Here is a 24109-nt window from a genome sequence, read left to right as displayed (position 1 = left end):
TCCACGCTGTCAGTACAGAACCCAATGTAGGGTTCAATCTCATGAACCGCGAGATCCTGACCTGAGCCAAAATCAAGAGTCGGAGACTTAACCGACTGAGCCACTCAGGTGCCCCTCCATTTGCTGTTTTTAATATCCTTTTTCCACCTCTCTTAATAAGATTGTCCTGTAATTTTCCTTCCTTCCATATTCTAAGGTTATGAAGTTCTCATAAAGTGCATTGGGAAGTGGTCTCTCTTTTCCTACGTTCTGGAAGATTTTGTAAAACACTGAGGAGCCTTCCTTAAATGTCAGAAAAATTTACTTAGGAAGCCATCTGGAGGCTTTTTGTGGCAGATCTCATGCTCTGAGTTCAGCTTCTTTCATACATATTAGACAATTCAGATTTTCTGTCTCTTCATCTGTCGGTTGTGGTAAGAAGTCAATGTCCTCAGTTGCTGACTTATTAGCATACAGTCATTTATAATGTCCTGTGATTGTCTTTTAGATATCTGTTGTATCTGGCATCATGTCCTTTTTCTTAAACTGGATACTGATTATTTGTGCCTTTTTTGATTTTCTCTTTTTCTCTTTTATCAGGCTTCCTAAGGAGTTATCAATTCTGCTAATCTTTTCAAAGAAACTGAAGTGTATATCAATTTTTTTTACCTTATTTGCTGTGTCTATTTGATATCTACTTTTATATTATTAATACTCTTTAAGATAATTTTCATACTTTAGGTTTGTGATGAGTTCTCCTTTTTCTAACTTGATGTGGCTACTTAGATCATCAGTTGTCAGCCTTTTAGCTCTTCTAAACATTCATTTTAAGGCTATGAATTTATCACTAATTATGCCATGTATCATGAAAGGTTTTATATGTTGTATTTTTATTATCATTCACATCATGACATTTCTTAATTTCCCCTGTGATTTCTCCTTTAGCTCATGGGATATTTGGAAGTGTACTGCTTTGTTTTTCAAAATTTAGAGATTTTCTACTTACCTTTCCCTTGTTGACACTCAGCTTAAGTTCCACCGTTTCAGAAAATATATTCAATTATTTTATTCCTTTGAAATTTGTTGACATTCACTTTATGTCCCAAGATATGACCAATGTGCACTTTTTGAATAGTGCATTCTTCAGATGCTGAGCATAGTTAAATCAATATGTCAGTTAGGTCAAACTTGTAAATCATGTCATTGGAATACCTTATATCCTTACTGATTTTTTTGACTTTTACTTCTGTCCATTTCTAACAAAGGTATGCTAAAATCCCCCACTGTTACTGTGAACATGTCCATTTCTCCTTTTATTTCTGTCATATTTGCTTTGTATATTTTGAAATAATGTTATTAGGTGCACATGCATTTAGAATTAGTATAGCAACCTAGTGGACTGCCTTTTTCCTTATTATTAAATAAATACACTGCTTTATTTCTAAAAATGGCTGTTGCTTTCAAGTCAATTTTGTATATCAACATGGCTACTCCACATTATTTTAGTCAGTATCTTCATGCTTTATTGTTTTCCAATTTCTTTTCCAGCCTTTTTTTTTCCTTATTTTTAAGGTATGTCTCCTGTAGGCAACACACAGTTGGATTTTTTTATTTTTATTTTTAATTAATTAATTATTTTTTAATGTTTTATTTATTTCTGAGAGAGAGAGAGAGAGACAGCATGAGCAGGGTAGGGTCAGAGAGAGAGGGAGATACAGAATCTGAAACAGGCTCCAGGCTCTGAGCTAGCCGTCAGCACAGAGCCCTGCGCGGGGCTCAAACCCACGAACAGTGAGATCATGACCTGAGCCGAAGTCGGACACTTAACCAACTGAGCCACCAAGGCGCCCTGACAGTTGGATTTTTTAAATCTAGCCTAATAATCATCGCCTTTTAATTAAAATGTGTAATTCATTCATATTTGATATTATTTTATATAATAATATATTTAGGATTAAATCTATGTTACATTGTTTGTTTTTAATATGTTCTACCTAATCTATGTTTTCTTTCCCCTTGTTTTGTGTATTCTATCAAACTAATTACCTTTTATTTTTATTTTCTTCCCTCCTAGTATGTAATACATCTTTTTATTCTTTCTTCTTTTATAAATTAGTACTTTATCAGTTGCAAGGGTCTTGGAACAATTTATATCCCTCCCAGCTTTATTTTATTCTTATTTTTAAAATTCAGTGTATATTGAAAACCCACAGTCCATTAATATTTTTGTTTTCATCAACATTTACTTAGATTTACTCACACATTACTCTTCCCATTGCCTCATCCCTCCTGTATTTCCATTCTTCCATTTGGAATCATTTTCATTCTGTCTGAAGAACTCCTTTAGTTTTTAGTGATTTTATATCTGCTAGAAAGTAATCTCTCCATTTTTATTTAACTGAAAATGCATTTATTTCTTATTTTTTAAAAGAATATGGCGGAAGGTGGGGGGGGGGCTGGGTGGATCAGTCAGTGAAGTGTCTGACATTTGATCTCAGCTCACATCTTGATATCAAGGTTTTGAGTCCCAGCATGGAGCCCAATTAAAAGGAGAAGGAGAAGAATTATTCATGGAGGGGTTTAGAATTCTAGCTTGGCAGCTATCTTTTTTTTTTTTTTTCCCCAACTTTTCAAAGGTATCATTCTGCTGTCTCTGGCTTTCATTGTTTCCATCGAGAAATTATCTGTTAAGTCTTCATTTTCCTTTGACAATACACATATTTTTTTTTACTTGCCTACTAAAGATTTTCTGTTTGTCTTTGATTTTCAAAAATTTCACTGTTACGCCCAAGATGTTGAAGTGGTATTTTTTGTCTTTATCCTGCTTAGTGTTTGTAGCACCTTTGAATCTGGTTTGATGTCTTTTCTTTTCAATTTTTTTTTTGTTTTATTTTAGAGAAGTCATAGCCAGTATCTTTTCAAATGTTGTTTCTTCTTCTCTATTCTTCTAGTATCCTAAGGCAAGCATATGAGACCTTGTCACTGTGTCTCTTATGTCCCTTATGCTCTTTCTTTTTTCTCTTTGTGATTCAATTTGGATGTTTTGTACCACTCGCTCTACCTATCCACTCATTCTATTTTCAATTCTGTCTATTCTGCTCTCAACCCCCTTGATTAAGTTCTTAATTTTAGTAACTGTAATTTGGGGTAATTTTTAATTTGACAATTTCCATTTGATTCATTTTTTAAGTTTATTCATTTTTAGAGAGAGAATGAGTATATGCGTGTGTGTGCACACATGCGCATGCACACAAGGGAAGCACAGAGAGAGAGGTGGAAAGAGAATCCCAAGCATTCTCTGTGCTGAGTAGACCTCACAACCATGAGATCACAACCTGAGGACCCCTGATTCATTTTTAAAGGCTCCAGTTCTTTAATGAAATTCTTTACCTGATGCCCCCGATTTCTTGGTCATATCAAAGTTTGTTAAAGTTTGGGTCTGATCATTCCAATACCTAGATCTTCTGTGGGTTGGGATTTTTTCTTGATTTGGTCATATCTCCTGGTTATTTCCAGTAATTTTTGTTTGATCGCCAGGCATGAGGAGTTTTAAAATATGCAGGGGTGCCTGGGTGGCTTTGTCAGTTAAGCATCCAGCTCTTGGTTTCAAGTCAGATCATGATCTCCTGGGTTCATGAGTTCAAGCTCTGAGTCAGGCTCCATGCTCTCAGGACAGAGCTTGCTTGGGAGTCATATATTCATATTTCTCTCTCTCTCTCTCTCTCTCTTTCTCTCTCTCTGTTGGTCTCTCTCTCTCTCTGTCTGTCTCTAAATAAATTACTTGACTAAAAAAGAGAGAAAATGCTCAGATAATTTGAGGGTTTACATGATGATATTTTCCTTCAGAGATTACATACTTCTGCTTCTGGAAAGTAGATACCAGGAACTGAGGAGATTGAAATTGGGCTGGGTTTTTTTTGAGGACTGAATGATTTGTGACTCACTCATACTCCTAATGTATCACCATTTGAGAAGCTCCCTTGGGTCCCCTTCTTGATGATCCCTGAACTTCCCTTGAGTCCTCACTGCCTTGGTTACTCCCTAATGCCTCTAAAAAGATGAAGTTTAAAGAGAAGTTCCTCGGGGTGCCTGGGTGGCTTAGTCGGTTAAGCGTCCGACTTTCGCTTAGGTTATGATCTCGTGGTTTGTGGGTTCGAGCCCCGCGTCGGGCTCTGTGCTGACTGCCAGCTCAGAGCCTGGAGCCTGTTTCAGTCTGTGACTCCCTCTCTCCCTGACCCTCCCCTGCTCACGCTGTCTCTCTCTCTCTCTCTCTCTCTCTCCTAGAAATTAAAAAAAAAAAAATTAAAGATAAGTTCCTCATCTTTTGTAGTTGACTTCAGTGGATCGTTGTGTAATCAGGTATTCTGCCACGACTAAAAGCAGAAATCTTGATGGAGGTTTTGCAATGTTATGGTAATTGAAGGATTCAGTATTAGTCCTTGTACTCTTTCATTGAGCACTTACCGAGAATCTAGTATATGTCAGTAACCGTGCTAGATGCCAATAATATACTGATAAAAAATAAACCAAATTCGAAATGAAGTGTCTCCATTTTCCTGCCTTTGAGACACTCATCATGACCTGAAAGAAGCAAACCTGTATGAGGAAGAAGGAATTTAGAAACGAATAGATGTAGACACCAGTAGACCTATTACAACCAGAACTGTATGCCATTCTCAGCCTGTTGGTCATGAGGAATAATTAAATGCCCCCCTTTCCTCATGATAAAAAATAATGAAATGGGGGAAAACCCAGGTACAGACGAGTTTGAAAATACAGGACTTATTGAGGTCATTGAGAGACTCTAATCTTGGTTGTCTCCATTTTTCAGTGAAAAATGAGGCTATGACATTAGCTAACAGTAACAGAGAGCTGAGGTGGCAGAGAAATTTGAAAAGAATAGTAAATGTTTGGAACAATCCTTGTAGTATATGGAAAGAGAACCCATTAGAGATGAATAAATGGATTACTGACCTGCAAAGTTCAGCTAGAGTCATTCCAGCCCTTTGTCATTGTTCTGATTTTACATAAACGGTGGTCACCTAGACTGGCTTTCAAATTTGTACTTAGGGAATTGAAATACAGCAGAGAGGCCCCCTCTCTCCACACTGTGATGTTTGGAATGCAGTGATCAAAATTCCACGCCCTCAAGGTTTTGAAACCTTGCTAAGACCACATACTGTGTGTGTGTGTGTGTGTGTGTGTGTGTATACACACACACACACACATATATATATGGCATTAGGCTTCCTGTCTTTCTGAATCTCAACCTCTACATTATACAAAATGGATATAGTAAAAATTATTTTATGGGATCATCATGGTGGTTAAATGAGTAGTTTTATTTGGCAAAACTTCTAGTCCAGTACCTGTCACATAACTGGTTTAATTAAATTGTAACTGTTGTAGTTCTAATTGTTACTCACATTAGTTTTGTCTTTCTGTATAAAGGGCATTCTCTTCTCCTCAGTGGAATGCGTAAAATCGACACAGGACCTCATAAAGCTCTATCTACATGAATCAAATCGGGTTTATCGGGATAAGATGGTGGAAGACAAGGACTTCGATCTTTTTGATAAAATCCAGACGGAAGTGGTCAAGAAAATTTTTGATGTGAGTATTGCCCTGAATAAAATTGTTTTCTATTTGAAAAATAATATTCATGCAGATGATCACCCAAATGATAAAATCTAGCTCAGAATTGTGGGGTGGGAGGGAGGTCAGAGATTAGATAGGGAAAGAAAAGCTATCATTATTTTGCTGCAGTGAAAAAAGACAAGACAAGAAAAGACACAAATTATCATAGAATTTCAGTGTTGGGAGGGTCTGTGGAGATCATCAGACCTGATTCCTCATTTTTACTGACTCATCTCTAGCATTTCCTGGATTGATCATCCCAGTGGATGCATCCTTGAAGAGCAGTCTTGTCTTTCCTAGGAGAGTCATTCAGGAGCTACTAATGACTGGAAATTTGTAACAATTTTTTTGTAATGTTTAAAGTTTATTTATTTATTTGGAGAGACAGAGGCAGAGAGGGAGAGAGAGAATCCCAAGCAGGCGCTGTCAGCACAGACCCTGACGTGGGGCTTGAACTCATGAACTGTGAGATCATGACCTGAGCCAGAATCAAGAGTCGGATGCTTACCCAACTGAGCCACCCAGGTGCCCCTGGAAATTTGGAAGTTTTGGAATAGTTTTAACATCTGGAAGTTTTTTCATTTTCTTTCTTTCTTTTTTTTTTTCCATTTTTTTTATTTGAGTAGAGAGAGGGGGAGGGAGAATGCCAAGCAGGTTCCACGCTCAACATAGAGCCCAATGCGGGGCTTGATCCCATGATCCTGGGATCATGACCTGAGCTGAAAGCAAGAGTCAGTTGCTTAACTGACTGAGCCACCCATGTATCCCAGCTGGAATTTTTTTCTAGTGATGATCTAAAATTTATTTCCCTGCCCACTAATTTTAAGTCTACATGAGAACCTTTCAAATATTTCAAATAATATGTCTTGTCCTTCCTGGTCTTCTTTCTTCCAGACCAAATAGCCTCTATTCTTTTAGCCACGTCTGACATGGCTTGTTTTCACACCCAGAGAAATTTGCCATCAGTTCCTCGCTCTGAAATCGTGGTGTCTGATTTTCATCCCACAACCCAGCTGGGGTCATCATTCCATCTTCTTACATAGAATAATTTTCTTACAGTTTCCCAAAATTGCCCTACTAAACTGTTGAACTACAACATACTCCTTGGAAAGAAGGTATCCATGAGAAAATAAGTTGAGAAAGTACTTCATATTCTATCCCTCTCTTGGAAATTCACCGTGCTTTCAGCACAGTAAAGCCCTAACAATCTTTTTAAAATTTTTTTTAATGTGTTTTATTTTATTTCTGAGAGAGAGAGAGAGACAGCGTGAGCAGGGGAGGGTCAGAGAGAGAGGGAGACACAGAATCTGAAACAGGCTCCAGGTTTTGAGCTGGCTGTCAGCACAGAGCCCGACATGGGGCTCGAACCCACGAACTGCGAGATCATGACCTAAGCGAAAGTCGGACGATTAACCAACTAAGCCACCCAGGCGCCCCAAAGCCCTAACAATCTTAAATAACCCTGATTCATTTGTCTTTTCCCACATGTCTGAGACCCTAAAACTCTTTTCCATTCATGAAACCTATTAATAATTTGTAGAATGAATATTCCACAGAATACACCTTGGAAAGCACTGATCCATGAACACAGCCCAAGATCCTATTACACTTCTTAGTGTCAGAGTTACCCACAGCTAACACTGAGCCTTCTGGAAGTTGACCAAAGCTCCCTATTTTCCACTCATACCGCTTGTCCTCTCTCGAACTTAGAAAGAACCAAGACTTGCATTGAAACGTACTGCACCTTGTTGTCCTGCACCTTGTTGGATCTAGCCCCATATTTGGTCCTGGCACCAACCTTCAGGGTCTCCCTCTGAAGATATTTACAGTCCATCCCAACCTACACGACATTTCTGGATCTTGGATCGCGTTTTTAAGGAACTTATCTCAGCTTGCTCTTTACTAACACGAACACCCTGAAATTCCTCCACTTACCATTTCTGTGTGCCTTCCTCTTGCATCTTAGATGCCCCTCCGAGCATTTTAGCATTTGCTGATTTATGCATTCATGGTTTGCTCTGTAGACACGACTTTATTATCTTCTTCAGCTGGTCTGAGCTGAACCTCTCAGCCTTTGAAATCGAGGTTCCTCTTTGGGTCTGTATCCTAAGGACACATTCTTTTGATCATAGACCCAGATATAATTAATGCCATTATCCTTCTCCGGCAACATCTGAAATGCCAGCCAGAAGCACCTTTGGCCATGTGAAATCTTGATATCGGTATTAACGAGAGGTTGCCAGATTCCCACCAAGGCAGTGATACAGTCCTGTTTTCACCATCGGAATCTTCAGGTTCTCTGAGAAGTGGCCCTTGTGTGATGTGGCGTCGCTGTGAAGAAATCTTTGATTCACCAGATGCTCAGCTTCCCTCTCCCTCCTGCACAGCCTGGCGCTGATCAGAAAATCCGAGACACATTGTTTTGTTCATCAAAGAGTCTTTGTAGACCAGGCTTTTCAGAACTGCACTTCCGTCCTTCCTCTGCTAGATCATGCATGTAAATGGACTTCCATCAGGACCAATTCCTAGTATATTAGCCCATTTTCAAGCTGAGTAAATGTGTTCCCACATCACTTCCCCACGTGCTTCCCGCCACTAGCAAGAATGACTCGCCTGCATCGCATTAAATCTTATCCAAGTGTCTGGATGCTTATGGCTAATGTGTGGCAAAGGCAGAATAGTTTAAAGGCCTGCGAGGGCCCTGAAATCACCTTCAAAATATATTAGCTCTTTGATATGTAACTCTTTCCATTTCATTCTTCTTATAAACCAGGCAGCAGTCCTGGATTCTCTGTACATTTGACTGTCATCCTCACTTCCCCTCCATTAGCTTTGATGCATCTTGTCCCCTGGGCTTACAAAGCTAACCCTAAGTGACTCATCCCCTGGGTAATGTCCTTGCTGATCAATAGCATGTGAGTTACCTCTTTGGCAGGTGGCTCTCCCAGTCAGAATGTTGGGAGAAAGCAATGGCAGTGGGGATGGTTGCTCATACTGGTATAAATTCCTACTTATGCACTAGAAAACCTGTTTTTTTCTTGGACTGACTTCTACCACCTTTTTTCCTTTTGAAGTCTCTGGGATTTGGGTTTTGATTTGTAAGTAGTTCTTTTCTAAATTAAGGAAAAGATTAGCTGCCTCTTTGATACCTAAAGAGCACCTTCGTGGTAAGGGGACATAGACGCTGTATCTTTTAAATTAATTGAATTGTACTAGGTATTCATTAAACATAGTAAGGTCTTTACTAAAGATGGTTAAGAACTAACTGACAACAAGCTCATACCTTTAGGAAAATTGTGTACAGAGGGGGCTCTACTGTGAATGAACCAGTCACCTGAGAATGGCTTGTGGGACATTTTTCAGAGGCCAAGTTCTCTGGGCTGAGCCTATGAAGCTGGGGCTGGTAGCCCTTAGTGGGGTGTCTCGCAGGAAATAGGGAAGGATGTTTTAGGACACTGCTGTGGGTTGGGAAGCAAGACTTGTTGACATGGATGTGGGGGAGATGAGGCCATTAGAGCATGGACCCCTTCACCCGGCACTGCTCAAAGAGCCACTGCTTGGGGAAACCTGTCCCTGTGTTCCCATCCATTCCTCTGCCCAGACACGGGCTCTACCTGTGTATATGGGAAGGATGCGTCCCACCTTCCACCTTCCAGTCTCGATCCACAAGGAATGACAAACATCCCTCATGACTTCATGCAGCTGGTAAATGAATGTTAAACATCCACTTCATAAAAGCTTCTCAAGAAAAAGGAAGTGTCGGAAGCAGCACTGATACTTAACTTGCAGGATGTGTTCAGAGGGGAAAAGCAAACGAGGGGTCTTCACTCTGTATGCAACCAGAATTGAGTGTGTAAGGAGGGTCCTTATGCCTGTCTGTGTCCCATCACCAGGGTATTGATGAGACGGTGGAGCAGACCCGAAGCCTAAACATATATTGCCATTTTGCAAATGGTATTGGTGAAGCCAAGTACATGCCCGTACAGTCGTGGGAACTTTTGACCCAGACTCTGGTGGAAGCCCTGGAGAACCACAATGAAGTCAACACAGTGATGGACCTGGTTCTCTTTGAGGACGCCATGCGCCACGTGTAAGTGTGCTTCCATTCTGGCCTTTCCTCAGTTGTCTCCTCTATCCCAATGTCAGAGGTCTCATGTGGGCATTTGAGGACACCTTGATAAAACCGGGAAAAAGCGGGTGTGCGGCTGACCGGAAGGTCAAGATGGCGGCCAGTAGAGCAGCGCCGCAGTGTCTGCCACGGGCCCTAGGGGGCGGCAGGATGCTGAACTCGGGCAGCACTGGATTGATTTCCTTGTGTGTCATTTACTATCCTTGGGCATGACCACAGTGACACCAAGGGCACCAGAACATCTCAGGACCTATATCCCCACCCCATACGGGTTGAAGGGCCAGCTTTAAAATAATGAGATTGAAGATTTTTGTTAAAGTGCTCACCGATTTCAAAAATTAAATACCCTTCTTAAATCTTATTGCCATCAAATGAATCACTGAAAGTAGTCACCATGCCTCCCAAATGATTTATACTCACGCCAATGCTGTCTCTACATTGCTCTACATTCCCTGGTTGAATCACACCTACCATTCCACCCCCTCCCCCCTCCGTCTTCCAAAATCTTTCCACCCTGTCCCCTTATACCCATGTCCTTCAGCAGCAAAACCCACCTCATCTTCACCTTCTCTGAACCTCCCCCCCATTGATGATTCTTAAATTTTTTTAATATTTTATTTATTTTCGAGAGACAGAGAGACAGAGCACGAGCAGGGGAGGGGCAGAGAGGGAGCGAGACACAGAATCCGAAGCAGGCTCCAGGCTCTGAGCTGTCAGCACAGAGCTGGACACGGAGCTTGAACTTATGAACCGTGAGATCATGACCCGAGCCAAAGTCAGCCGCTTAACCAACTGAGCCGCCCAGGCTCCTCCCCTCATTGATGATTCTGAGTGAAACCTCATGGACCCCTGAGTGGAGGAAAGCTCTTTTTTCTTCCCCATTCTGTGTCCCCCCCAGGACCTAGAGAGAACTAAGTACTCTCCTTCTTCCCCCACCTCATTTCAATGGCACCTTTATTTTTTTATTTTTTAGAATAGTTTATTGTCAAGTTGGCTTCCATATAACACCTAGTGCTCATCCCAAGTGCCCTCCTCCATGCCCATCACCCCACATCCCCTCCCCCCACCCCCATCAGCCCTCAGTTTGTTCTCGGCATTCAAGAGTCTCTCATGGTGTGCCTCCCTCCCTCTCCCTCCCCCCCATATTTCTCCCCTTCTTTTCCCCCACAGTCCTCCTTAAGTTCCTCCTAATCCTCCTATACATGCAAACATATGGTATCTGTCCTTCTCTGCCTGACTTATTTCGCTCAGCATAACACCCTTGAGTTCCATCCATGTTGCTACACGTGACCAGATTTCATTCTTTTTCATTGCCGTGTAGTATTCCATCATATAGATAAACCACATCTTCTTGATCATTCGTCCGTTGATGGACACTTAGGCTCTTTCCATGTTTTGGCTATTGTGGAGAGTGCTGCTGTGAACATTGGGGTCCATGTGCCCCTACGCATCAGCACTCCTGTTTCCCTTGGGTAAATTCCTAGCAGTGCTATTGCCGGGTCCTAGGGGAGTTCTATTGTTAATTTTTGAGGAACCTCTACACTGTTTTCCAGAGGGGCTGCACCGGTTTGCATTCCCACCAACAGTGTAGGAGGGTGCCCGTTTCTCCACATCCTCGCCAGCATCTAGATCCTCTGATTTGCTCATTTTAGCCACTCTGACTGGCGTGAGGTGGTATCTCAGTGTGGTTTTGATTTGTATTTCCCTGATGAGGAGGGAGGCTGAGCATCATTTCATGTGTCTGTTGGCCATCTGGATGTCCTCTTTGGAGAAGTGTCTGTTTGTATCTTCTGCCCATTTCTTCACTGGGTTGTTTGTTTTTCAGGTGTGGAGTTTGGTGAGGTCCTTATAGATTTTTGATACTAGCCCTTTATCTGATATGTCATTTGCAACTATTTTTTCCTCAATGGCACCTTTAAACCATTTCTCCCTTTATCCTTTACGAACCCCACTCTTCTGAAGCACAAATAACTGGACTTTCATACTCCTTACCTTGCCTTGTTGATGCCATCTGCTGCCATCCAGTTCCTCCCCAGCTTGAACCATCTTCTCTACTACATCCCTCTTCATGGTTGGCATCTGTGTATCTCATGGTCTTCCTGCTTCTTGGTCTTGTTAGTTTCAGTGGTTGCTTCTCCCATCCCCCACCTCAGCCACTCGCTCTCATGTGCCGACCCCAGTACTTCTATCATCAGTGATGGACCCATCTCCACAATTGCCGTTTCATCCCACTCTCTCACTTGTACCTCTTAGCATTCCACTCACCTGCTGTAGTTTCCATTCCAGGAATTCTTTCTTTACCCAGTTTTCTTGGGATGTAACTTAAATAGACCACTGTATCAGTTCAAGGTGTAAAACGTCATGATTTGGCATATGTGTATAATGCAAAATGACCATGATGATAAGATTGGGGCACCTGGGTGGCTCAGGTTGTGAAGTGTCCAACTCTCATTTGGCTCAGGTCATGATCTCATGCTTATGGGATTGATCCGTGTATCGGGCTGTGCACTGAGCATAGGGCCTGCTTGGGACTCCCCTTCTCCCTTTTCAAGATAAATAAATAAAATTTAAATAAGATTAGTTAGCAGTCATCACTTCCCCTAGGTAAAATTTTTTTCCTTATGATAAGAACTTTTAAGATCTGCTCTCTTAGTGACTTTCAAATACACAGTACAGCACTGCTTACTATAGTCATCATGTTACACATTACATCCCCAGAACTTATTTATCTTATGTCTGGGACTCTGTACCATTTGACCACCTGTACCTAATTCCTCACCCCCTCTCCCCCTACCTTTGGCAACCACAAATCTAATTTCTGTGTGTGTGTGTGTGTGTGTGTGTGTGTGTGTGTGTGTGTTAGATTCCACACATAAGTAAGATCATATGGTATGTGTCCTTCTCTGACTTATTTCACATGGCGTAATACCCTCAAGGTCCTTCCATGGTGTCCCAGATACAAACACAAATATTGCAGTTACTCTTAAATTTCACCAGGATGTCATTTCATGGAGTCAACCACTTTCTCAGACTTCTTCACCCCTCTGCCTAGCATGCCTTTTGTGTCCTTAGCCACCGGACTCCCATTGTCCTGGTACAGACTCCCCTAACCTTCCTGGCATAGCATCCACGTGACAAAACCCCATTCTCGTCAAACCCCACTGCTGTCTTATTCCACACCTGCCCACTAAGCATCTGAAGATTGCGGAGGAAAATCCACCACCGTTTTGGCTTGGTTTGCTTCAGATTGTCAGCCACACATACCAAATGGGCCCTTAACATTTCTGGAACTGTACCTCCGCCACCCGGGCAGTTCACTCTCTTGCCCTGTCTGTGGTCATTGCATCATGTAGTTTTCTTTTCCCAAACTTCCAGCGCCCTTCCCCCTCTCTCTTTTCCCAGTTAATGAGCACATGTCTTACTTCACTGAGATAATGAAAGCAACCAGAGAATTCTCTCATCTCCCCATCATCAAATCTAACAGCCCATCTGCATCCCACCCACAAATTGTGCCTTCTCTCCTGTTGCAGTAAATGAACCATCCCCGTTCCTACCTGAGGCCAGTCCCTCCATGTGCATACTGGATCCTATCCCTTATCACCTTCTAAGTGACTTTACTCCTTCTGAAATTAAATTATTCTTTCTCTCTTCTGCCTCCTCCTCCTCCTTTTTCCCTCTCTCTCTTTCTCCTTCCTCCCCTCTTTTCTCTTGTCCCCTCTCACCCCTTCATCATTGACTCAGTAATTTCTTCATCATATGGATCTACATACAAACATGCCACATTATCCTTATCAAAAACAATAAACTATTCCTTCATTCTTGTATCACTTTCCACCCCCTACCCCCACTTTTTTTTGCCCCTGTTCACAACATTCATCAAAATGGTTGTCTATGCTTGTCATACTTTCTCACTTGTCATTCTCTCCTTGATCCATTTCTTATCAGTTGAACAAAGAAGTTCTTATCAAGGTCACCACGGAGCCATCTCTTGCGAAAGTCTGTTGTCACTGCTGGATCCTCACCTTGTATAACTTGGCTTACCTCCTGCCTTTATCATTATTAATCACTCTAGTTGTTTACATCCATCTATCTTTCCTTCCTTCCTTCCTTCCTTCCTTCCTTCCTCCCTCCCTCCCTTCCTTTCCTCTCCCCCTTCCTTTCCTCTCCCCCTTCCTTTCCTCTCCCCCTTCCTTTCCTCTCCCCCTTCCTCCCTCCATCTATGCTAGATCTCTAATACCCAGGACAGTGTCTAGAACATAGCAGGTCAACAAAAACTCTTAGCGTGTCATATGGCATCAGTGATGTAGAGAAAAACAGAGAGAGAAGAGGGGACAGAGAGTGCTGGGGGCAGAGGGTTGATGGCAGTCTTAAATAGGATGGTCAGGAGGGCCTCTCTGGGGAGGCAGCATTCATGTGACAGGTAGGAGCCACCCTGAACACAGAAGTCGTGTGGGCCTGGTGCATAGAGCTTCCCATACATCATTTCATCTAGTCTCCACAAAAACTCTGAAGAAAGTAAGGTCTGCTCTCATCCCTACATTACAAATGAGGAAGCTGCAACCCAGAGAGATAAGAGAAGTGGCCCAGTGCCTCACTCCCCAGAAACAGGTAAGCCGAAGCCTACACCAGGGCCCTGTGCCTCCAGCCTGTGTGAGCTGGGCTGTCACATTGGTATTGTTCATCTGCCTTTCTGTCTCTCTCGGGCCAGTGTGAGCTCCTTCTGCATAGACTCCATCTTGCTCACGGCTGATTCCCCAGTACCTTGGACAGCGCCTGGTGCATAGTAGGTGGCCAGTAACCAGGGTTTTAGGATATCTGTTCAGTGACCTCTGGCAGCTTCCGTGGATGCATCCCCTCCTCAGTAACAGCTATCAGAGCCTGTGTCATCGTCTTGGAATTGAGACAAATCTTTGTCATTCTGGGCAAATTTAATTTGAGAGAAGAGCAAGTGAATTCAGTCACTGTGGTTTCCAACATGGGTGATCAAACTGACTAATACTGTTTATAGGAAAAAATAAGGCTATGAAAACTGGCTTTTCCCCTGAGGCTCCTTACGAGGCTCTGAAGATGGGTTCCAGAGCGAAGCTGGAGCTGCATTAGCAATGGCAAAATAACTGGAACAATGAACTGCCGGGAGGGAGGCAGTTCTCAAGATTAAAGTTTATTTGGATGTATAATTTCATGTACATTTGTTTACGAATATCAATGTCCCATGACTTCATCTTTGTTTGCACTGCCCTCCCCTCCCCTCCTCGGGCTCCTCAGTCCCCTCTGCTGCCCGTACCAGCTGGGTAGAGCCGAGGCGTCCCCTCAGGCCAGAAAATGGAACCAACAGTGAGAAGCACAGATAACCTAAGAGTGACAGAAGACTTGTGGCCTCACGTCACACCACATGGTGCCCAAGGCAGAGGGGTTTGGACTCCCCCCAGGAAAGTCCTAACTTCTGACGCCCAGGGTGGGAGCAGGGTGAGGCAGAGCAGGACCGAGGCTATGGTGCTCCCTAGGAACCCACAGGGCTGGTCGATGGAGCCCAGGTAAGGGCATAGGTTCCTAGATGCAGTGAAGCTTATACTCATTTTGATTTTATCATCTGGCTCTTGGATCTCATTTTCTCTGGTCTGGTTTCTCTACACCTTTTCCAAGCTCTGCCCACTACTTCCGTGCTGAACCCAACCCTGGAGCACCACGTAGTGGTTACAGGCACAGGCTCTAGAGACAGAGCCAGATGTTCGAATCCCAGTTCTGCCACTAATTGGCTGTGGTGTTTGGCAAAGGATGCTGAACTTCCCCGGACCTCAGCTCCTCCTCTGGAAAATGAGGATAGTGGGAATGGCTATGTCATATGCCTGTGTTGTGGCAATGAGTATACAGTGCTTTGTGCTTAACATGGAGTCCATGGATTTAGTCTTTTTCTTTGTGCTGTCGTGTCCTTCATGGTACCATTTTGCTCTCCTACTGACTTTCTTCACCACATCAGCAGATTCTTGTTCTCCCTTTCCTTAAAGCCTCACACCGGCTCTTTTCCCCTCCTTTTGGCATCATCGTCATGGTTTTCTTTGTTTATCAGCTCCCACGTAGGTTGTTTGTTCTGCCTCTTCTTTCTCTTAGCATCACTTCACAAAAAAGGACCTTAAGATGTACTTCTCTTGTGCCTCTTCCTTTGTAGCTCATCCATTCTCTAGGGTGTGAGTTGGGTGTGTGGGTATGCGTGTGCATGTGCTTGAGCATATGCGTGCGTGGCCTTCAATGAGCCCACTTCCTCCAGCTGTGCTGTGGTACATCTTTGGCTTTTGTCTTTAATCTCACAGAAATTCAGTAATGGGCTTCGCTCAGACTCCGCTGGCTTGCTTGCCCAGGAGCCCTTCAGAAGATTGATCTTCTTTTTTAAATTTTGTATTTTGAATGCAGAGTCCTTTGCCCTCGTCAGAGGTTGTTAATGAATCCCCAGCTGGAGTCTAATGCTGACGGTTGCAGACTGAACCATTCTTCTTTGGAAACTTTAGCACTAATGATGCATTTCCCATTTAGATACTGAATAGCAGGGACCATGCAAAGCTGAGTTCAGGCCTTCCAGCATAGATGGGGTGTTGGGCAGCCCAGAGAACCCAGGTGAACTTCTCCTCCAAAGAGAAGGCCTGGATGTCTTTCTCCTTTTAGCACTGCAGTAGGCACCTTCTAATAGAGTCACAAAGCAGGTGAATCGTTGCCCCTAGCATAATGAGTGATTGCATATGGCCCCCAGATATGATGCTGACTGTAGGGTATGTGTTCTGTTTCGGTTTAACTAAAATTTATTAAATACCTTCAACGTGCTGGCATTATAGAGGATACAAGATGAGTAGGCATACACATTCTTCCAATGCCTCAAAACTAGGATTTATTAAGGGAGCCAGAGAAGTGAAAATCTATCAGATACAAGGCAGAGTGTGAGTATCACAATTAAAGAATTATAAAGGGAAAAAGCAAAATCATAAAAGAACTAAGTATAGCTCAGTAAGTAAGTCCTACATTCTTAAGGGAATTAATTTTAACTACAGAACTCAGTGACTTATAATTTTAAGTCCAGAAAGCTAAGATTTTCCACACATCAAAAAAATACATTAAAACTAAAAGGTAAAAGTGACAAATTGGAGGGATATTTCAGATCATATCTAAGGGGGTCTTACAAATCTAGAACACTTCAATTAAGAAGTGGGAACTTGGTGGGGTGGGGGGCACCTGGGTGGCTCAGTTGGAGGAACGTGCAACACTTGATCTTGGGGTTGTGAGTTTGAGACCCGTGTTGAGGGTAGAGATTACTTAAATAAAACTTAAAAAAAAAAAAAAAAAGAAAAGAAAAAAGAAATTGGCAATGGACATGAAAAGAAAATTCATAAAAGAAAAAATATATAATTAATAAGAAAAATGTTCAGTTCCCTAGATAATGAAGAAATAAAAATTAAAATAATATGTTCAACCATTCAATTGGCAGAGATTTAAAAATATGGATTTAAGACCAAGTGTCAACAAGAATCAGGGCCAGACTCTCCTATCGGCTGGTAGGTAGGCATTGTTGACTTACCTGCAGCCCTGCTAGAGTTTCCTTGTCAGTAGCAAATGCATCCCACAGGAGACAGGAGCCAATGAAAACCCACAGACATTTAGTTTATTGATGCTGATTATGACTCCATCATCAGTATATGCCATAAATTTGCAGTAGGAAGAAAATCAAGTCACAGAAGGTCAGCGGGAGCCCTTTAACCTCATATATGCTCATAGTCTGTTGACACGTTAAGCCCCATTCATCACAACTCTCTCTGTGCCCCAGCCTTTTCTCCAAATTGGGCTTAGCTAGCCTTATGTTACCCCACCCCTGATTACTTGATGTGAAAATGGTATTTGTCACTGTAATATCATTAACACAAGGTAGAGACACAGGCTTGTAGCCTGTACTGTTCAATCTCAGATGTACAGTCTGCTCTGTTTGGTCAGACTCCACTTGAGTCCTTATTCTGTGTACTCAATCAGTTCCAAGGTCCCCAACACCTCTTATCTCATCCTTATTTTATCTGTTTCTCCACAGTGCCTTGGTCACTGTGTTATGTTTTCCCAAATTTTTCAACATATTCTAATTCAACTCACATAATCTAACATACTCTCACGCTTCGAAATAAGAGATCCATCTTTTGATCAATCGCTTCTATCTAAGACTACAATGAATTGGTACTCCCTGTTACGGGGTGGGCAGTTTTTCAGTATGTATCAAAGACCATAAAAATCACCTTACTGTTTGACTTGGCACTGTTACTTTTTTTTTTTAAGCTTATTTATTTATTTATTTATTTATTTATTTATTTTTGAGAGAGAGAGTGAGTGAGAGAGGGGCAGAGAGTGAAAGAGAGACAGAGAGAATCCCAAGCAGGCTCTGCACTGTCAGCATGGAGCCCGATGTGGGGCTCCAACCCACAAATGGTGAGATCATGACCTGAGCCAAAACCAAGAGTGGGATGCTTAAGTGATTGAGCCATCCACATGCCCCTTGGCAGTTTTACTTTTAGGAGCCCATCCTGCGGGTATGACAAGAGATAGAAATTAAAACTAATTTGGGGCACCTGGGTGGCTCAGTCGGTTGAGTCACCAACTTCGGCTCAGGTCATGATCTTGCAGTTTGTGGGTTCCGGCCCTGCATTGGGCTCTATGCTGACAGCTCAGAGCCTGGAGCCTGCTTCGGATTCTGTGTCTCCTTCTCTCTCTGCCCCACCCTGTTCATGCTCTGTCTCTTTCTGTCTCTCAATAATAAATACATGTAAAAAAAATTTAAAAAAAACTAAAACTAACTTGTATAGCATTATTTATGACTGGAAAATGTTGGAAACAATCTAAATATCCAATAGTAGGCTATTGCAGGCAAGGAATTTCTTCTATGTATTAAAATATTGTTTCACTATTAAAGGCGTGGCGTAGAGGGTGCCCTGGGGGCTCAGTCTATTAAACGTCTGACTCTTGGTTTCGGCTCAGGTCATGATCTGTCTGCACGAAGCCTGCTTGGGATTCTTAATCTTTCCCTCTCTCTCTCTCTCTCTCTGCCCCTCCCAACTTGTACTGTCTCTGTTTCTTTCAAAATAAATAAATAAATAAAGCAGTTGGCTTAGTGATTACTCATAGGGAAATAATCACAGAACATTGCTAACTGGAAAAGTGGTCTGAAAACAGTGTTTAGTGTACAGCGTGAACCCGGTCTTGAGAAAAGGATAGATATACATTGAACTTTCACACGTAATAGGTGCATATACACATAAATATATACTTATAAACATACAGACTCTAGAAAAATGTCCAGAAGTGCATACAGTTAATGTCAATGGTGTTTATTGCTATCTAGTAGAATTGTAGGGTTTTTTTCCCCACGTTTTCTGCATTTTGCACAATGAATGGTTCCTGTTTTAAAGATGAGGAAAGCAAGGGGGCCACTTGGGTGGCTCAGTTGGTTAAGCATCCCACTCTTGGTTTCAGCTCAGGTCATGACCTCCCCATTCGTGAGTTCAAGTCCCACATTGGGCTCTGAGCTGATGGCGCGGAGCCTGCTTGAGATTCTTTCTGCCCCTCCCTTGCTTGTGTCTGCTCTTGAGCATTCTCTGTCTCTCTCAAAATAAAAAAAGAATTAAAAAGAGGAAAGTAAGGGAATACGAACTATTTTTATAAAGAGTGTAGGTACCTTACGTAAGGTATGTTTGCTTTGTGAGGGAAATGGAGAATGTGGAGGAAGGTCTGTGGATGGCCAGAAGAAAGGGCAGCCTTTGAGGAGGGCTTGTGGGGCAGGGGGAGGAGGGCCCTCTGCAGAATGTAGTCTCAGCCCAGGGCCTGGGAATGTTTGGCCATTGCTGGGTGGGAATATGCTTACTGAGAGAGATGAGTGTAGCTGCAGGCGGAAGAATCCGGAAGCCAAGGAAGTGAGTGTCTTGTGGGTTGACCCCAAGAATCCCCAGGGGTTCATTACAAAAGAATCAATGCCCAGGGCTCCCCATTATTCTACTGACTTCAATTGTGCTCCTTCTTTCTTGTATTTTTAAAAATTTTTTAATGTTTATTTATTTTTGAGAGAAAGAGAGAGGGCAGAGAGGGAGGAGATAGAATCTGAAACAGGCTCCAGGCTCCAAGCTGTCAGCACAGAGCCCAAAGCGGGTCTCGAACTCACGAACGGCGAGATTATGACCTGAGCGGAAGTTGGACGCTGAACCGACTGAGCCACTGAACCATTGTTTTAAGAGAAGCACACAATTCTGTTCTTGCTTGCCCTCTAGGCTCTCCTGAATTTTCTTTCTTTTTCTTTTAATTTTTATTTTTTATTTTTTTTTTTAATTTCTAGGAGAGAGAGAGAGACAGCGTGAGCAGGGGAGGGTCAGAGAGAGAGGGAGTCACAGACTGAAACAGGCTCCAGGCTCTGAGCTGGCAGTCAGCACAGAGCCTAACGCGGGGCTCGAACCCACGAACCACGAGATCATGACCTAAGCAAAAGTCGGACCCTTAACCGACTAAGCCACCCAGGCACCCCCTGAATTTTCTTTCTACCTTTCTCTCTTTCCTGCCCTCCTCCTGCAGCCTAAAAGCACAAGCAGATGAAGCAAAGTGCCGTGAGAGGTGTGGCAGAGTCAGGCCCGGCTGGGGAGCGTGACTTGGGGTCCCCTCCCATCCTGCCTGGCTGCCATGAGCTCTTCCTCTCTTCCTCCACAGAAGCTTTGGCTCAAAGCAAAGCAGTGATTGGGCACCTGGGTGGCTCAGTTGGTTACGCGTCCAGCTTCGGCTTGGGTCATGATCTCGTGGTTCGTGGGTTCAGGCACCGCGTCGGGCTCTGTGCTGACAGCTCAGAGCCTGGAGCCTGCTTTGGATTCTGTGTCTCCCTCTTTCTCTGGTCCTCCCCTGCTCACACTCTGTCTCTCAAAAATACAAATAAAACATTGAAAAAAAATCTTAAAAAGAAAAGCAGAGCAGTGATAACTTCCATCCATCCAGGCAAGAAGGTGAGACCTGCTGTGGGGACAGTGTAGCTCACGTTTCCTGCAGCTCAGCTCACAGTATGCCTCCGAGGAAGGTTCCAGCATGGTGCGTGCTTCTTATGGGGGGAACGTCTGATCGGAGCCACGCGCCTCTCCTTCTCCTCTGCAGCTGTCACATCAGTCGCATCCTGGAGTCCCCAAGGGGAAATGCTCTGCTGGTCGGCGTGGGCGGAAGCGGCAAACAGAGTCTGACCAGGCTCGCGGCTTTCATCAGCTCCATGGACGTGTTCCAGATCACGCTCCGGAAAGGCTACCAGATCCCTGACTTCAAGGTAAGTGACAGCCCCCCTTCCGCCACTCGCAGCTCCCCGTCACCCTTCCTTGGCTCTTCACTCGCTCAGAACCTCCCCGTAAGGTCCTGGGCCATTCCCTTCTTCGTTCACTTCTGGGCTAGGGACGTGAGGGGCTCCTCTCTCAGTAGACTCAGGTCTGCAGACCTCAGCTCCTTCAGCTCCATCGTTGGAGCCTCAGTGGATCAAGGGCACATCTCTGTGCAGTTTAGCGCACAGCTTTCTAGCACCTGTGGTAGACGTCGAATTCTGACAGTCTTCCCAAGTTCTATAAGACGTCCATACTTTATGTATTTATTTTATTTTTTAATGTTTTCATTTATTTTTGAGAGAGAGAGAGAGAGAGAAAGACAGAGCACGAGCAGTGGAGGGGCAGAGAGAGAGGGAGACACAGAATCCAAAGCAGGCTCCAGGCTCTGAGCTGTCAGCACAGAGCCCGGCACGGGGCTCGAACCCATGAACCGCGAGATCATGACCTGAGCCGAAGCCAGACGCTTAACCAGCTGAGCCACCCAGGTGCCCCAGATACCCATATTTTAAAGGACCGTTCCAGTAACTACCATCTACCGGGAGCTTCCATAACATTTCCTGCTTCCAGACATTAAGCACTTAGCAGCCGCAATGAAAGCTCTGGAAATTGGGGAAAGGCATTTATGCAGCCTTCAGAGGTCGCTTTGCCCAGCCCCCTGCCTTTTGTACATGGTTACAATAGAGGCAGGATTGGGATCCCGATGTAATTTCCACATGCACGCTGCCCTTACTGTCCCTGAGAGAATTCCCACCAGCCTGGGGCCGGTGGTGCTCGCTACCGTTGTGAAGCTGCAGTTCAGCCTCCCGATGACTGGCTGGATCTGAGGCCGTACACCATGGTCATGTTAGACCAGTCTACAGCAGTTCCCATAAAAAAGAGTGAATAAGTTAGTGCTTGTGAGAAATACACATTCACGGAATGATCTAAGACCATGGTCCTCTACCTTGACTGCATACTGGACTCCCCTTCAGTCATGCAGAAACCTGCACCCCACCCTCCAGAAATTTCAACTTAACTAGTCTGGGGGATGGAGTGAGCACCAAGACTTCTCTTTTTTTATTTTATTTTTTTCTATATTTTTAAAAATTTATTTCTAGGAGAGAGAGAGAGCATGAGCAGGGGAGGATCAGAGAGAGAGGGAGACACAGGCTCTGAAACAGGCTCCAGGCTCTGAGCTGGCAGTCAGCACAGAGCCTAACGCGGGGCTCGAACCCACGAACCACGAAATCATGACTTAAGCGAAAGTCGGACGCTTAACTGACTAAGCCACCCAGGCGCCCCACACCAAGACTTCTCAGGGCATCCCCCAGATGGTTCCACTGAGAGTTGAGAAGCATAGTCTTGGCTAATTCTATAAATGTGCAAGGTTGAGAACGGTTAATATTAAAGGACACTCACTGACGTTAAAGGGAGATTGTATATAGGACACAGAAGGGGCCCTGCTGTAAAGAGACGCGTGAGGCCCTTAGAAAATGAGCTTTGAGTGGTGCGAGGGAGAAGGGCAAGATCCAGGACTGGTGGCTGAGCTTTGTGAGAGAAGGAACCAAGATTGATAAAGCTGGAAAAATCCAGAGCTTGGCATCCTAGCCCAGAACTTCATCCACCTGCAGTTTTGAATGGATGTAATTTCCTACCAGATGATTCTCTGTGTGTGTGTGTGTGTGTGTGTGTGTTCCCCAGTATATTTTGTTCCAACACAAGACCCTTGCTAGAGCGAGTCATGAGAACCCAAAACACTACTAGCATAAGACATCCATCACCCAGGTCAGTAGCCCCAAGAACATGACTCTGCCAAGACCAAGAGCAATGGCTTGCCTCCTGGGTCAGTGTCAGGCCAGTCACTTGTATGATGATATAAGTAACACAGATGAACAGACACCGTCTCTGTCCTTCTGGAAAGCTGTTAGCTCTTTGCACAAAGCAGGGGCTCCAGAGGCTAGTATCAGAGCCACAGTGGCTGTATGAATTAAAGATCATCCCTGTTTAATTTTACTTGCCCATCTCTACTGGGAATGAGGCATATTTCCCTCCTTGTCAGGACAAGATGGCACTCCTTCCTATTTTCCATTGCTGCCTCACTTTATTTCCCGTTAAAGTAGATAAGGGAACGGTCCCATTCCTAACGAGTGGGTTGGAGACCTCTTTCAGTAAGGCCATCTTCCCAGAGATCTCTAATATTGATTGTTTCCGCAGACGGACCTGGCCAGTTTGTGCCTGAAAGCTGGGGTCAAGAATCTCAGCACGGTATTTCTCATGACCGATGCCCAGGTGGCTGATGAGAAGTTCCTTGTGCTCATCAATGATCTCTTGGCATCTGGTAAGAAACTCTTTTCTCTTGAGTGCCTTTGATAAATTCCCCCTGGCTTCAGAGTCCTCCCCAAGTGATCCAATGTCCGGAGAGCTAGGTCATAGAAATAAGGAAGAAAGTAGCAGAGGACAGGTTCATTAAGGCCCTTCTAGAGTTCGTTCTGCCTGCTACCCTGGCTCCTTTGATTGCAAAACAGACAATCATCTTGGGGCTTTTACTGGAACTAGTTCTGATTATTGGAAGAACAACAGGTTAAGGGTCCGCTGATCTCCTGAGCCCAGAGGGAGGGTGCTATTCCCTCTCCATATTCAAAAGCTAAACTAGAATGTGTGCAATATTTCAGGTAGGTTAGGTAAGAAGAGAAACAGAGTATTTGCACACCCAAAACTTACCCAATAGGGCAAGATTAGGTTGCCAATTTAATTGAGGATTCAGAACCTTATTCAAGCAAAGTGGAAACAACAATAGATGTAGGATATCTCTAAAATGGGGGCGCCTGGGTGACTCAGTTAAGTGTCGGACGCTTGGCTTCAGCCCTGGTCACGATCTCACAGTTTTGTGAGTTCGAGCCCCGCATCAGGCTCTGTGCTTCTTTCTTTCTCTCCTTCTTTCTCTCTGTCTGCCCCGCCCCCACTCACGCTGTCTATGTCTCTCTCAAAATAAATAAGTTAACTTAAAAAAAAAGAATTTCCTTTAAAGAAA

General features: G+C 43.7%; 1 protein-coding gene across 1 annotated transcript in view; it reads left to right on the top strand.

Annotated features, from left to right (window-relative positions):
• Window positions 1-24109, top strand: part of DNAH9 (dynein axonemal heavy chain 9) — a 332337-nt gene that overhangs the window by 177706 nt on the left and 130522 nt on the right. The window contains exons 42-45 of the mRNA XM_039231630.1: window positions 5431-5592; window positions 9510-9706; window positions 20888-21050; window positions 23293-23416. Coding sequence (XP_039087561.1) covers window positions 5431-5592; window positions 9510-9706; window positions 20888-21050; window positions 23293-23416 — 646 coding nt within the window. The remainder of the gene's footprint in view (window positions 1-5430; window positions 5593-9509; window positions 9707-20887; window positions 21051-23292; window positions 23417-24109) is intronic.

This window comes from Hyaena hyaena, unplaced genomic scaffold, assembly GCF_003009895.1.
Source record: "Hyaena hyaena isolate Hyena2069 unplaced genomic scaffold, ASM300989v1 scaffold_58, whole genome shotgun sequence".
Taxonomy (NCBI): Eukaryota; Metazoa; Chordata; class Mammalia; order Carnivora; family Hyaenidae; genus Hyaena; species Hyaena hyaena.
The sequence above is the reverse complement of the archived record's forward strand: the minus strand, read 5'-3'. Positions and strand labels throughout refer to the sequence as shown.